This window comes from Haliotis cracherodii, unplaced genomic scaffold, assembly GCF_022045235.1.
Source record: "Haliotis cracherodii isolate W230 unplaced genomic scaffold, xgHalCrac1.p SCAF_3, whole genome shotgun sequence".
NCBI lineage: Eukaryota > Metazoa > Mollusca > Gastropoda > Lepetellida > Haliotidae > Haliotis > Haliotis cracherodii.
Window position 1 is genome coordinate 72,431,056 of NW_027266286.1, and position 16,874 is coordinate 72,447,929.

The 16,874-nt window shown below is 41.1% G+C and overlaps 1 protein-coding gene across 1 annotated transcript in view; it reads left to right on the top strand.

Annotated features, from left to right (window-relative positions):
• LOC139473648 (cytochrome b5 reductase 4-like) overlaps positions 1–16,874 on the top strand; it is a 100,013-nt gene that overhangs the window by 64,371 nt on the left and 18,768 nt on the right. The window contains exons 4-5 of the mRNA XM_071256327.1: positions 3,245–3,329; positions 14,063–14,113. Coding sequence (XP_071112428.1) covers positions 3,245–3,329; positions 14,063–14,113 — 136 coding nt within the window. The remainder of the gene's footprint in view (positions 1–3,244; positions 3,330–14,062; positions 14,114–16,874) is intronic.

The window sequence follows — 16,874 nt, forward strand, 5'->3', positions numbered from 1 at the left end:
ACTGTTGGGTTGAATTAGTAGACAAAGCAGTGTGTTATCAACTCGAATCAAACTTGATCGATCTACTCATTGTTTCTCAGTCCCTCTTCATCCCCAATTCCTCAGGACCTCATACTCTGTTGAGACCCGTGAAGATCCGGGATAGAATAGGTCTTCAGCAACCCATGCTTGCCATAAAGGGCGACTATGCTTGTCGTAAGAGGCGACTAACGGGATCGGGTGGTCAGGCTCGCTGACTTGGTTCATGCATGTCATCGTATCCCAATTGTGTGGATCAGTGCTCACGCTGTCAATCACTGGATTGTCTGGTCCAGACTCGATTATTTACAGACCGCCGTCATATAGCTGGAATATTGCTGAGTGCGGCGTTAAACAACAAACAAGCAAACAAACATACCCTGTTGAATTATCCATACGTGGAGGCAAGACGAAGATTCTATCAGACATAGCAGAGATACCAACCTGAAAAATTGTTGAATGTGGCAACTGGCAAGATAAAAGGTGATTGATATTTTTATGAAAGAATATGCTGATGAAGATTACTATTCTATTTTTGAAATTTCTAATTTTAGACACAAAGTCTCCCATATATTCCAAAATGATTCAAATTGGGGTTGTCATTTCAGTATGAAGACAAATCAATCAAACAGAGTTAAAGAGGTTCACTGTATTGAAAAAAATGTCAATGAGATTGTTAGGGTTGGAACCTTGATTTGGTGTCTGAAAGGGTGTCTGAAAGAAAGGTGTGTCCTCCTCCCCCCTCTCCCCTCTGGATTGGCCAGTGTAATCAGTTTCTATACCCATTTGAATTCAATGCCAGCAAAACTCCCTCCTTGTCAACAGTTGCTGCTGGAAACTGTTGATTTATTTTGTCACCTTACCCCCTGACATCCATTGCACTAGACTAACATATAGTCTCTGAAAGGAACATATCATACAGAAAATAAAAATCTAATAAAAAAGGAGCCCAGTGATTCTCTTCATCCTGATACTGCAGTAATCTAGACTTGCCAAACATTATAGACTAGCATGGGCTGTATTTGATATAAATGTATCAGGGTCTGTAAGACAGACTACCATTGCACGTACATGTCCCTGTGTGAACTATCTGGCTAATATCACACCTGTCCACAACAGCAATTAGGGATTAATAAACAGGGTGACGCACCAATGGGACTTGTTTCCATGACAACCAGGCGTAAACATCAAGGATCTCAGTGACAGCTGATTTTCTATGAAAGTTTATGTGAGAAAATGGAGTAACTGGTCCCAAGCTGACCTCCTGATGAACATCATGTGTAATGTAATAACAGATCTGCATTATTACCGATCGCTGGAACCTCATCTGTGAGTCGTGGAATAGGGATGCTTGTTAGATAACCTTATCAGAGAAGGACATCTGTGCATTATACAGTGGAATGGGAGATTTGCGGTCTAAGCTTACATTTTACAGTGAAACCTTATTCTGGACAGAACTGTGAAACCTTATTCTGGACAGAACTGTGAAACCTTATTCTCTATACAGGACTGTTTCTTGCATAATCAGTTAGCTTAACTAATTTCAGCGTAACCATATCATTGGTATGTTGTAATATCCTTTGATTGTATATAACACACTGAACAAAGAAAGTGAAGGAACATGAATATTTTTAGAGATATTTTATGAAATTGTATGCTCAGTTTTCACTACACAAAATATCCCCATAAAATATTCATGATCCTTTTTGTTTTGTTTTGTATAGTTGTTCCTGAAAATAATCATCAGGAACGCATTCTGGATCTGGATAAGCTAGGTGTCACTGTATGAAAATATACACTGTGGTCTCACTCCAAGTCACTGGACATTGTAGACACATTATGTTAGACCAGCTACCAGCAGTATCAGTTGTGGCTCATCACTACCTGCAAGAAAGGCCATGCAGCTTCATGCTTCTGTTGATAGTGGATAGAGCTCAGCGTTTGTCTGGAGAGATCAGGGGTTTGATCCCTGGTTGGTTGGTTGGTTGGTTTGTTGTTTTACGCCGCACTCAGCAATATTCCAGCTATATGATGGCGGTCTGTAAATAATCGAGTCTGGACCAGACAATCCAGTGATTAATATCATGAGCATCGATCTACGCAATTGGGATCGATGACATGCATCAACCAAGTCAGCGAGCTTGACCACCAGATCCCGTTAGTCGCCTTTTACGACAAGCATAGTCGCCTTCTACGGCAAGCATGGGTTGCTGAAGACCTATTCTACCCCGGAATCTTCACGGGTCGTTTGTTCCCTGGAGGCCTCTAACCAAATTATGTTAACAGATGGAACTAATGTTACCCTTGGCATAAAGGGGATAAAACACTCTCTCGCACTCACTCACGCACACACACACACACACACACACACGGGCGAAAGCTTTGTGAGGCTACTGCCCTTACAGGGTATTAACTTTACATTTTGATAATTAGATTAAAATATTGTTCATTTTGCACATGATGCATCAAAAGCAACCATTTTCTCAGTATTTCCTATTTTTGGGAACAACTGGATTGTCTTCCAATATTTCTGGTATAGCCATGTTGTACATTATTGATCAGATATATATATGCAGTCATTTATTAGAGCAAGTGTCATTAGTATTGGCATATCGACTGTCAGAATCCCTGGAATGTCCAGTTGGTCTGAAGATGATGGTTAGCATAACAAGCAAAGGAACTAATGATATAGCCTAATGACCAGAAGATCTGTTATTATCTTTGACCCATGTCACTAGGTGTTGGCTTGGTATCTCACTGATTATGATCCTTGGTTTGTCTGTACCATTCTCGTGGGTTTCGACTTCATGCTTGATGTTTTCAACCTGTGTCTTTCATCCACATTAAACTGGCAGGCTTCCTCATTCATTTACCTTTATCTCTTCCCCACCATTAAACCAGAGGTCACATGTGGCCCAGTTGTCTGAGGTACTGCAATGAGCTGTGCAGAGTTAAGTCCCTTAGACATGCGAGGATCCAATTATTGCAAGTTTGAATCCATGATTTGCCCTGATTTTTGTCTTTATTTTTCAGCAACATGTTTTTGGCTCCTGGTTTACATGAAAGAGCTGCATCACTTTTCTCCCTCATTAAGTTGACACACTGCGATGTTACTGAACTATTGTTCAAAGCTCACTCACTCACTCACTCACTCACTCACTCCATATCCGAGCAGATTGTATAAGGATGCAAACACAGAATTGTAATAGAAATATGTTTGTTTCAGGTGCATAAATGGGTGAATGCAGAGTCCATGTTGGAGAAGTGTTTAGTGGGACGCCTCAAAGTGGAACTTCCCACTTCAAGGCGAGGTGAGTGGGCATCAACTGTAACTTGAAACAACATCTGTGTGGACGGTCTTGTCAATTCTGTACCATATCCATTCTGGTAAATTTGTGATGTTGTACAGTCAATACTCTGACCTTAGATATGCATTCAATATGTTTGTAAGTAAGTATGATCGTATGATGCTTGAAATGATATTTCACCCATGAAATTATGACAGATTTGCTCAATTCTGGGGTCCGTTCCACAAAATGATCTTAGAGAGCTTCGACTTTTGTAAGCCAATGCTAAAGGAGGGACGGGTACTAGTTACGATCATCTTAGGGCTGTAATCGCTTTGTGAAAGAAGAACCTCAGGTCATCATCTTAGCGTTGGAATAGCTTTTTGAAAGAAGAACCTCGGGTCATCATCTTAGCGTTGTAATAGCTTTGTGAAAGAAGAACCTCAGGTCATCATCTTAGCATTGTAATCGCTTTGTGAAAGAAGAACCTCAGGTCATCATCTTAGCGTTGTAATAGCTTTGTGAAAGAAGAACCTCAGGTCATCATCTTAGCGTTGTAATAGCTTTGTGAAAGAAGAACCTCAGGTCATCATCTTAGCGTTGTAATCGCTTTGTGAAAGAAGAACCTCAGGTCATCATCTTAGCATTGTAATCGCTTTGTGAAAGAAGAACCTCAGGTCATCATCTTAGCGTTGTAATAGCTTTGTGAAAGAAGAACCTCAGGTCATCATCTTAGCGTTGTAATCGCTTTGTGAAAGAAGAACCTCAGGTCATCATCTTAGCGTTGGAATCACTTTGTGAAAGAAGAACCTCAGGTCATCATCTTAGCATCTTAAACATGGTAAATGAGTGAGATAGTGATTATTGCATAGCGCCAGATCAACAAATATGAAGTTATTTGATACTTTTAAATGATGGTGTAGTTATGTGCCATATGCAATATCTAAATTGGGTGGTTCCCAGATTCAGATACCCCAGGAGTAGACCCCAGAAGGACCCTGGAACCCTCTTGTTTTTGGACACTGATGTGTGTGTCATGTGGGGGTGGAACGATACAGCAAGGTCACAATACGATATGTATCACAACATACAGGTCACGATATGATACGTATCGCAATGCGTATATATATTATGTCAAATAATAACCCCTCAGCTTCTGCTCACGCATGCGCACACGAAGGCAAGTTCAGAGGTCACTTCCAGTACACTCAAATGTAAATACATGTATATCACACAATGTGGTTAGGACTGACATGTTATCACACATGGAAACTTCTTGCCTTAGAGATATTTCAAGGCACTTTCAAAACATAAAGCTACCTGTAGATACATGTTCGTAACAGCTATTTTTCGTCGTGAACTTGAAACCCTAATTATAACACATTCCGTGCTGCTGGGTGTCATTTTACGAATAAAAAGTAATTTCTTTAAACAAGTGTATCGTCTTGTATCGATACAGAAAAAAATGTATGTTAACTACTCTAAATAAATTGAAGGATACATGATTTGCACATATGACTGTAGTTAATCTGCAACACAATAATGCCTTCCAATTGTGGGTGATTAAATTCTTTTGCGTAGTATGTATATGTGTGCTCAAAAATATTGTTAGAAGGCAACAGGTGAGACAAAAAAAAGAAATTCTATTATTACAATTGATGGCTTTACATTTTCTAGTGGGGCATTGAACCTGGGTGTTTGGGTCACATTGTATAAGCAACCTCCATAATCCTGTCACTGAAGAGTGGACGATGTAAAATCTTCAGGGTACCATGTGAAGACATGTAGGTGACCACGGTTTAGCATGGTTTAGCATGGTATACCATCTTAATACCATGGTATTCCATGGTAAACCGCGGTGACCATGGTACGCATTTCAGCTGGGTTAAGCAACCATCATAACTCCATCACTATAGAGTGGACAGGAGAAGAGGAGGCGCCAGTAATCAGGGCTTGCCAGGTGCGCTGTATTGTCGGTGTACCGCAATTTGAAATGCTAATGAATGCGTATCACAATACAATTGGTAAATATTGGTATATTGCGTTTTTCAAAATCATGCAGATTTTTATCATGTTGGTAAAGGTTACATGAGTGACAAGTCGAAATGAAATAATGAAATTGAGAAATTAACAACTGATTCCTGTGATTGATAGAGCGAAACTATTCATGATCAGCTTCCTGTACATGATGTGTCTATTACGAAGGCATTGTTACAATAGCAACATCCAACAAAATGGCAAATGACTACAAACTTTTCAAAAATGTGCAGAAGTGCAATGTATGGGTCCATTCCAGACCAAATGATTTGAGTTATTTTAATTCAGGTTTCTAACAAATTGCAGATGAAGGAACGCTTGCAATATGATACTTGTCACATCACATGAATCATAATTACAATAAACTGCAATACGAAAGTCAGGCCAATATCCATGACTATTTATCAAGGATCAATCACCACGCATCATGAATAATGTTTCCCTTCTCTTGATTAACACGAGTCAATAACAGTTTAAAACTTTAAAGCTTGCCGAAGACTTATAAACGTTTATAGATGACTGTTGATGTACTTGCTGTTAAAAGACCCTGAGTGACACTCTATTCATCATCCAAACTCATCCTTCTAACTTTTTCAATTTGTAAACAATAGTAACCTGTGCCTTAAGTGTTAAAAGTACAGCTAACGAGCTTCAGTTTCAGGGAGACTAATGATGTCATTTCAATTATGTCAAAAGGTCTACAAAACATTGTGATGCAATTTCATTGTATTTATTTAGAAATGATAAGGTAAAGTAATCAAAAGAGTTTGTTGAAAGCTCAAGAAGAGATGAAGTAAACTAGCTCTTGGTTTCCCCCAGCATCCATCAATACTTGGCACAAATCGAAGTTGAAGTAGAAAATGATACGTCATAAATACATGTTTGAGATATCGGGTGTGTATTCCTATCTCAATAAAGATGGCAACTTGGGTTGTAAATACACGTATGGTGTGGGTCATCAAGGAAGTGTTCCGTGTATTAATGAACAGTTAAGTACATCCCATGCCAAAGACATTTTCTGTCTACGAGCCCAAATGTGGATCTTGGCATCATTTTTAGTACATTTTAGTGTTATCATATGGAAATGCATTAGCTGAGTTCATTAGACCAAACAGAATTTTACTAGACTCAGGCTTCGGAGTAGTGGCAAATGGAGAGATGGGTGACACAGTGATGTTCGCTATTCATGCCTAAGGTCTGGGTTCGATTCCCCCACGAGGGCAATGTGAGAAGCCTATTTCCGGGGTTCCCCACTGTGATAAAAATGGCACTCACACACTCACTCACTCACTCACTCACTCACTCACTCACTCACTCACTCACTCACTCACTCACTTGTAATTATTTCTTTCTTGCATTCCATAGTCTGTAGAATATAATTCTAACAGATGCTGTGTAAAATCTGTGTACAGACACAGTGTCAGAAGTTATCTTGGAGCCCTTGTTAATGGTTTTTGTTTTGAAAATGATGGATTTAGGGGTGTTAGGTTGTTTTTGAAAATCTATGTCTTGCATGGAATAAATAACATTATTCAGCTAAGTGACACTCACTCACTCACTCACGCACTCACTCACTCACTCACTCACTCACTCACTCACTCACTCACTCACTCACTCACTCAGTAGGGTAGCCTAGTGGTTGAAGTGTACACTCATTACAACGAAGCCATTGGTTTGATTCCTGACTTGGCAACAATCGTCATGATGTTGCTGGAATATTGCGTGACATAAGACAATTATAACTCAACCTCATAAGGATAAGTTTATGTTTGTTTGTTTTCACCAGACATTCATCTTAATGCCACATTTATCCTTGAAGAATAAATAATCTTAAAGCCTGTACCACAAACATAGCTGTACTGTCACGTCGTATGCTCCTTGAAATACATGAGTGTGTAGTAAGGCTCTTCACATTCTTGACATATGGCCAAGTTGGAGAGCTTGGTGCCACGGTGTTTACTCCCTCTGAATGTTTGGGAATGCATTGGGATTGCGATATTTATGTAATGACAAGATCACCTGTGATTGACAGGGGCTGGCTATTGCTCAGTCGGTTGTCTAAGGCTCCGGTCAGAAAGTAGGTCAGTCAGCCTTTACAAAATCAAAATGATAGCAAGCTAAATTGAATCATTGACGCAAGTAGGTGAGATCAGTCAGAGCCCATTCCTTCTATAAACCAATACAAGGAAAAATGTGACCAAGAACATGTTTGTAGCATTGGGACTCCTGTATTTTTCAGCGGGGGGTGATTTTTTGTTACAGTTCAGTTCGTGCAAATAGATGATGCTGAGGAAAGTTTAATGGGAGTAAATGTTGCTGAATTAACACTGCATTTGCAATCTGCAGCCCTTTATGACAGGTGAAGGGACCAGTTCAAGACTCATGTGGAATAATATACTTATTTTCTTGTGGTTTTATAAGGCTTGAAACATTAGACCTCCATCACCAAAACACAGACGCTCGCTCGATCGCTCGCTCGCTCGCTCACTCACTCACTCACTCACTCACTCACTCACTCACTCACTCACTCACTCACTCACTCAATCACTCACTCACTCACTCACTCACTCACGCACGCACGCACGCCTTTATGGTATTATAGTTTGTTGTTGAGCGCCACACTCAGCCATATCCCAGGTATATGACGGCGTCCTGTAAATAAATGGGTCTGGACTAGACAATCCAGTGACTGATACTGTGAACAACGATCCACGCCATTCAAGTACCAACCAACCTATTTGGTTGCCTGTTTAGTCTTATGGCCAGTTGCTGGGGACCAATCATAGCGCTGAAGCTCAATACATACTGTATCATATCTCAGTATACCGATTCTACTCACGCCGTTCATTTCCAGACTATAAATATGACAATTAGAGCCGTTTCTATGGGCTTGAATCGTAAATCCCCTGGAAAGTTAATTTTTCAGATACAAATCATGCATGTAAATTTCCCCACCCTTCCACCCCAAACTTAAGGAATAAGGATTTTTATTGGACGTCCAACTTTTGAATTGGTCCCTAGAGACCCTTGCTTCTTCAAAGTGTTGGCCGATCTGGAGCAGCATGCCGTTGTTCCCATCCTTGGGGATTATTGATGAAAATATTCCCTTGCACGATCCATTTAACACGTTCCATAACTGATACGCTTTTATTTTGAGATACTGCTTCCAATACACAGCTATTGAGAGCCGTGTGGAATCAGGAAATTATCTGTCTTAGACAGTTGATTTTGGCAGACAGACCCATCTCTGGTATAAACTAGCTGGAGTATGTCTCCCAGTGCTTCAGTATTGCAGCCGAGGAGTAAGGTAGTCAGAATTATTGTTATCCCATTTGTTAGCAAATTGAAGAAAAACTTCATTTTGTTTTCTATCCTGAAGGAAGTGGCGCTGATTGTTTGGAATCAATGTAACCCTGTGCGGTTGCCAGGGCAGAATAGCCCTCCTAGTCCATGCTTGTCAGGAGAGCCAAATGGGAGATGTAAAAGGGGTTTGCAGCCTATGATTTCAGCCATTAGTCCAAAGCCTGAACCCAGTAAACGTTCCATATGATAAGCTCAGAAATATATGTAAATGTAACACAAAAATTGTCTTAAACTGATGCATAGGGCCAAGTTCGGGCTCATAGCTAGGTTTTGGTTGGGTTAAGATGTGTGATCTTGCTGGTTATCTAATGGCTTGGATCATTGCTTGTGCTATTATTTAGATCACTGGTTTGCCTGCTCCAGATTATTTACTGGTTGTTGTGATGTGTTTCAATCATATTCCTGGGGCTGTGGGGTAGCCTAGTGGTTAAGGTGTTCGACTCCCCACATGGGTACACATCTTCCCGAGGCAAGAGAGTTAACTGACTTTAAAAGTCCAGTTTCCACCCTTGCCGAACTAGGCTGGTATTGTGGAGTTACATTTTGGCTGTTGTGCAGATTTTGGTCAATTGTAGGATTTGGAAAGCATGTGCACTGCCAACTCGTTGTCAAAAGATATTTACCAAATCTTGTCATGTTTTTAATCAGTATGCTCACATGATTTGACGCACTTCGCTGTGTAAGACCCGTTATATTACAATATAGATCTTTGATTACTGATCAGATCGTCTTGACTGGGCACAGCCATTTTTTTTAAAGCAAATGCAAGTGGTACGAGAGGTGGAATCTCATTGGTCCTTAGGAGAGGTTTAGAAGGGACATAACTCGTAATAACCACTGGTGGCGCTACGATCGAGCCCAGGAATACCAGCCTAGTTTGGCAAGGGTGGAAACTGGACTTTTAAAGTCAGTTAACTTGCCTCGGGAAGGTACAATGTGTCAAGCCCATTTTCTGGTGTTTTACGCTGTGATATTGCTGGAATATTGCAAAAAGCTGCGTAAAACCATACTCACTCACTCTCTTTATAATATTCCTGTCTGTGGAATGAAACTGCAAACAAAAACTGAGAATAAAAGAAATTCCATCTGAAAAGCCAGAATTTTAACATGCGATTTGAAAGTGGGTTCTAATCAGGTAAAACTTTAATAGGTTTACTGAAATAAAAAGTCATTATTTGAATTGTGCTTTGTAATAATAAAATCATTATGAATAATTATTTAAAGTGTTTGTGTTAACTGGAAACGAAAAATTTAAACATTGTATGTTTTGAGAAATGGTTATATGAAATCAATTTCCTGATTTCATTTCAAATTGAAATTGACTTTTGTATTATTGCTTACCGAAAGTGCATGCTTGTATGTTTAAACTGTGATCGCCAAATTCACTTCAATAAACCATTATGGCCATGGAAAAGTTTCTCCGAAAAAGGTCTGCCAAAGGCCAACCTAGGAAGTATTTAGTGCTAAGTGTCTAGCGGCATGTACGAGGACAGAGGAAAAGTGTGCAATATTGTTATCGATCATACTCGAAGAGTATGATTAGTGATCATGTAACAAAACATTTTTAAAAAACAATTGTGAAAATGAAATAGTCGTTTTTTATGTGGTTTACTGTTGTGTCATTTCATTAATGAAAACTTGGCTTAAAAGTTGACATAATGTTGTGCAGAATAATCTAAAATTAACAGCAGAATTTGCAATAATTGACAGAATTGCAGTGGAATACAACTAGGACTGAATTCACTCATGTCATGATCTCATATTTCATAATGCAGATTGACCCTTTTTATGATCATTGGTTTGTGAGAATATGTACGTATGGGTTTCACCAGTCCTCCACACACTCACCATCTCTGTAACCACCTTCAGAATACAAGGGAGACTGGATGTGGCATGTCAAGGTGCCCGACAGTGTGGAACGTTGCTCACAATATCAATCACTGGATTTGCTGCTGCACATAAAATTATTCCAGTTACATGTGAACAATCAAGTCTGGAACAGACAATCCAGGGATTAATATTGTGATACGATTAATCGTGAGAAGTTTACATGAACTATCAATCAAATTAGTTTGTGTTCAAAAGAAGATTCGTGAAATGCGAAATACGAAATACATAGCGAAGTGTTTACAGCAGAGTTTGAAGTGTTGTAGACAGATAAGAGTTACGTCCCTTCAATATGGCATATCCGTTTGATATTTAGGTGGGAAAATGGCCACATTCATGCGCTTATGAGTGCATTCGAGATTTAAAAAAAAGGATTTTTTTTAACACCAACATTGTAAGAACAAAATAAAATATAGTAAAGCAACTAAAAAAGAATCGCCTTAGCAGCAATCCAGACTGTAGGACAATACGCAATCAACCAAGTCACTGAGCCTGACCAGCTGATTCATTTGGTTGCCTCTTACAACCAGCATGGGCTGTTATATTACCAGGGGACCTAGTCACACCTGGAGTCCCACTGGCGGTCAATCAATGTGTAATTTGGAAAAAAACGCATAGAAAATTTACTGATTAACAATATTGTTTCATTATGTCCATCAATAGTGTGGCATGATGTATTGACATCAGATTGTGGACATTCCGATGAATCGATAGGGTAATGGTCATTGCACCCTTAATGCTGTCCACTGCAGTCGACACTACTCTCTTCTACAGACAGTTAGGATAAGGAATTGTTCGTTCCCATTTCGAAAACATGATGGTAGATCCAAATGAACATGTTAAATGCCCTTTAGTATTGCATAATAACCAGTCCTTGTCAGAAGCCTCTGAAACACTGTTTGTTTACCGCCATTCATCAGCTTCCATCAATACCCTTTAATCATAGTAATGGCACGAAAACCATAATAACTGGAGACTGAGGATATTATTTTATGCCCATGACCATATCTCCAAGCAACTAGCTATTATAACCCCGATTATTTATTGGCATGGTGAATATCTGAGTTGCTTAACCCTTGCAGGCTGTGGTCCCAGTTAACCCCTTATGGGTGGAGAAGATGGGTCACCTTAGAAGTCTTTATATTCTGTAAACTCAAATCAATACTTTTCTCTTATGCAGCCTGTGTGCTTCCAGAGAGGGGTTAATAGCAATCCGAAGTGTTTGCAAGGAGAAATTGCTGCCTCAGCAAACATTTTATGTGAATCTGTAGATTAAAATGAACTCTGTGGAGTGATCGCAGCATAAAGGAAGAGACTGTGAAACTGTATGTGGCATTGACTGTGGAAATGTATCGGTCGCGGAGTGGCCTGCCTCCATGCAGGGTGGCAAATGCAGAGGACGAGAGGAGTGATTTAATTTAGAAAATGTTGTGAGAACATGTGAGATGTTGTTTAGTAATGAAGAAATGTGTCTGATTGCGATGATTTGATATTGGCTTGATTCTAGCCTGTCAGTTGACATGTTAGCTGTGTCCTCTTCCAATGTCTGGCAGTGACACTGGAACTGGTGTTCTGGTATCATCTGCTTGACAGATTTGATGGATCCATGGGGATTCAGGGATAGAAGGTGTACCCAGTGCCCTATGCTTGACCTGACAGTCAGCTGTCTCATGGGGATTCAGGGATAGAAGGTGTACCCAGTGACCCCATGCTTGACCTGACAGTCAGCTGTCTCATGGGGATTCAGGGATAGAAGGTGTACCCAGTGCCCCATGCTTGACCTGACAGTCAGCTGTCTCCTGGGGATTCAGGGATAGAAGATGTACCCATTACCTCATGCTTGACCTGACAGTCAGCTGTCTCATGGGGATTCAGGGATAGGAGGGGCTCCCAGTATACATGCTTGACCTGACAGTCAGCTGTCTCCTGGGGATTCAGGGATAGAAGATGTACCCATTACCTCATGCTTGACCTGACAGTCAGCTGTCTCATGGGGATTCAGGGCTAGGAGAGATCCCAGTATCCATGCTTGACCTGTCAGATTAGACTCTCCTGGAGATTCAGGGATAGGAGAGGCCCCCAGTATCCATGCGTGACCTGACAGTCAGCTGTCTCATAGGGATTCAGGGCTAGGAGAGATCCCAGTATCCATGCTTGACCTGACAGTTCGACGCATCATATTGAGTTGACAACATCGTCAACAACAACTCCATTGCTGTCGTCAACACAGGGTATGGCCTCAACTGCGATGGAGAGATGTCTGGTTCAGCGACGAATCAAGATTTGTCCTCCTCCTGGGGGGATGGAAGAGCACGAGTCTACAGACGTCGGGGAGAGCATTATGCCAGAAACTGTGTAAGGAAGTGGACAGGTTTGCTGGGGGCAGCGTTATGATGTGGGCGGCTATCTCTCATCATGGCCCGACAGGTCTGGTCCATATCCAGGGCAATCTTACGGCACAACGATACATCAACAAAATTCTCCGACCACACGTCCTCCCAATTGCAGCCAATGGCAACGGTGTATTCCAGCAGGACAACGCTCGACCGCATACAGCACAGATCACAAGAGTCTGTCTACACAACAACAGCGTTGATGTTCTCCCCTGGTCCTCTAGATCCCCGGATTTGAACCCGATAGAGCACCTGTGGGTTGAATTGGATAGACAGCTATGCCGACGTCAACCACAACCCCAGATGTTGCAGCAGTTGACTTTTGTGTTGCAGGCTGAGTGGAATACCATTCCCCAGGATGTGATTTGCATACACGTCTCTTCCATGGGCAGGAAATGTCAAGCAGCTATCAATTCCAACGGGGGACATATGCATTATTGATGGTAGCTGACCTTCACCTTGGACTTTTCCTATGTACCGATAACCGAGATGACTACAATCACCAATAGTTCACTTTAATCACCAAGTGTATTTTGGCTCAATACCTTGTACAGTTCCTCGTATAAATGTATTTTCCTACCTCACACAAATCTTATTTTGCGTTTCATTTTCTTAAGAGTATATAGTCCTTGGTCTCTCTAGGGAAATACAAGCTTTCTGACACTCATTTCGTAAAACCAGTATGACACACATGCTCGTATAATAATCTCTATCTGCACCCTCGCCTGTAAAGATCTGGGGTAAAATACATCTTTAGCTTGCTGTAAAAAGCGACTATGCTTGTCTTGAGAGGCGACTAATAGGTCGGGTGGTCAGGCTCGCTGACTTGGTTGATGCATGTCATCATATCTCAATTGCATGGATCGATGCTCATAATGTCAATCACTGGATTGCCTGGTCCAGACTCAATTATTTGCTGACCGCCTTCATATAGCTGGAATATTGCTGTGTGCAGTGTTAACACACAAACAAACAAAACTGTATCTACACGTTGATCTTTGCTTTACAGGTAGTTGGATGTTCAGAATGGAAATGCATGGCGACAAATGTCCAATGAGAGTGTTTGTATTGTTTCAGGAAGTGCAACATCCCGGGGCAGTACCAGGTCCAACACTCTCAGCCCTAATGGTGAGTTTGCTCTTCACCAGCCCATTCTTTGTATCCGCTGTTGGATGGATTTATGTCTGGAGGGAAGACTCAGAAGGAATATTAAGCTTAACATGCTTTTAGAAAAACTATTACTGTAGCTACGTGACAGCTTAGCTGTTTTAAATTTATGTTCATTCTGAAGATGACTCAATCTTCGACAGGGCTTTTACGCATTCCCAGCTGTCTAAGGCACACCTTGAGCATTCCCAGTTGTCTAAGGCACACCTTGAGCATTCCCAGTTTTCTAAGGCACACCTTGAGCATTCCCAGTTGTCTAAGGCACACCTTGAGCATTCCCAGTTGTCTAAGGCACACCTTGAGCATTCCCAGTTGTCTAAGGCACACCTTGAGCAGGCATGCTGTGATATGACTGAAATACTGTTCAAACCAGACTCACTCACTTGTTCGAATTTAGTTTTTGTACCCTGTGAAACAAGTTGGCATATTTCAGGAGAACGTGAGTATATTTACAGTTCATCCACAGTAGTCTGCTCCATGTTCCTTGAGGCAACTGGATGACTCTTAGATTGGATCGCCTGAGTCTAGGTTACCTGGTCATTATTTAGTGAATAGGGAAGGACTTTGGCTGTATTTCCTGTATTAGCGAGTGAGTGAGTCGGGATTGTACGCCACATTAAACAGTATTCCAGTTGTATTATGGCATGTCAGCTTGATGTGGGAGGAAAGCCCGAAATGATACAGGTCTCAGATGTTTATCTCCTAGGTGGAAATCACGGGTATGGTGCTGACAAACCTACAAACAATTGGGGTGAACCAGGATTCAATCCCAAGTTCATTGGTTTCTGGTGTGCCCAAGGGATGCAACTCTGCATCAGAATTGTGGCACCGAAGATGACTGGGCCACCTGTGTCCCTCATCATTGTTCATTCTCACCGGGTTGGAAAATGGTGAAGATGGTGGATCATATGTGGTACCCTTAGGACATCCTTCTATGTTGATGAAGCGTAATGTGTTTAAAGTAACTGGCATATTGTCGGCACTTAAAATTGCCAGAAAGCATGAGGTCATTGACCTCGAAAAAAATGGCCCTCTGTTTCGATTATATTTCGGAAACTTGCCATTAAAACCTTTCACCATTAGTGGGGCACTTATCCAAAAGTAGTCATGACAGACTGCAGCTTTAGGCGTGAAAGGATGGAAAGTTGGGGCTCCTGCTACATGTGGCTTATAAGTGTATTGAGTGATGTGAAAAATCAGATTATTTTTTCAGTATGGAAAATTTAAATTTAGATTTAATGCAAATGTGGATGACACGTTTCCTACTGGGATTATTACCATGGTGATTTTGTAACACAACGTTAATGCTTATGTCACATGTCCTTGTTGTTGCGGTACAAGTGGGATGTTTTTAACGGTTCCCAGCAGTATGTTCTCCAAACACATGAATCATCTGTAAAAGAGGTGGGCCTTTGTCCATACATGGATGTTATTGAACTGTACTAGCACCATGGCCATGCGTTTTCTATGTGCAACAGGCCCTGACCTAGGCAGTGGGCCTTTGTCCATACATGGATGTTATTGAACTGTACTAGCACCATGGCCAAGCGTTTTCTATGTGCAACAGGCCCTGACCTAGGCAGTGGGCCTTTGTCCATACATGGATGTTATTGAACTGTACTAGCACCATGGCCAAGCGTTTTCTATGTGCAACAGGCCCTGACCTAGGCAGTGGGCCTTTGTCCATACATGGATGTTATTGAACTGTACTAGCACCATGGCCATGCGTTTTCTATGTGCAACAGGCCCTGACCTAGGCAGTGGGCCTTTGTCCATACATGGATGTTATTGTACTGTACTAGCACCATGGCCATGAGTTTTCTATGTGCAACAGGCCCTGACCTAGGCGGTGGGCCTCTGTCCGTATATGGATGTTATTGTACTGTACTAGCACCATGGCCATGCGTTTTCTATGTGCAACAGGCCCTGACCTAGGCCCCCGTGAAACACACAATGATTGGACAGCGTCTATAGTAATTCTTGTACTAAAGCATAGACCTACGATAGTCACAGCACCAAGAGCCAATGGCCCCCCATGAACAAGGAAACCGTAATTTCAATGCTTTGAAACAGATTTAGAACAATCGTAGCTCTAATATTGCTTAAAGGGGAAGTGTACACGCAAAAATCACTTTCTTTCTTTTTCTAAACAAAACGCAATTTTAGAATTAGTTAGTATCTGTGTTTGAAAATATACACTCATTTTTTTTCACAGTGAAAGTAGGAAGCTCACAATAGTGTGAAAGTGATATGCCGTTATGAGGCCTTCGTTTTACGAGCGAAATAGGCCTGAGTTATCCCCCTTAGATTATGACGTAATTGGTGCCAATTCAACTGGGTCCCTGTCTATTCTCAACGCAAAAGATATCAAGGACCAGTTTGCGGTAAAACTACATGGTCTACGACACACTCCGGCGCAGTGGTGTCTCAGCATAACACAATTCTGGCTGGCATCTGAGATGCTAGAATCACAAAACTGTACCTACACCACGTGAAGCGACTCTAACAAAGCATGATGACGTCATAATGTTTATCAATTGGCACCAATGACGTCATATTGCAAGGGGCATAAGCCATGGTGTTTTTGTTATGGAAATAGAACACTTGGTAAATGTGAAAAATATGAATCGTTTTAGTGCAAAAAATATGTTAATTAAATATGATGTTTTTATATTTTTGTCTATGACACTTCTATGTTAACACTTTTAATGTGGAAAAAGTA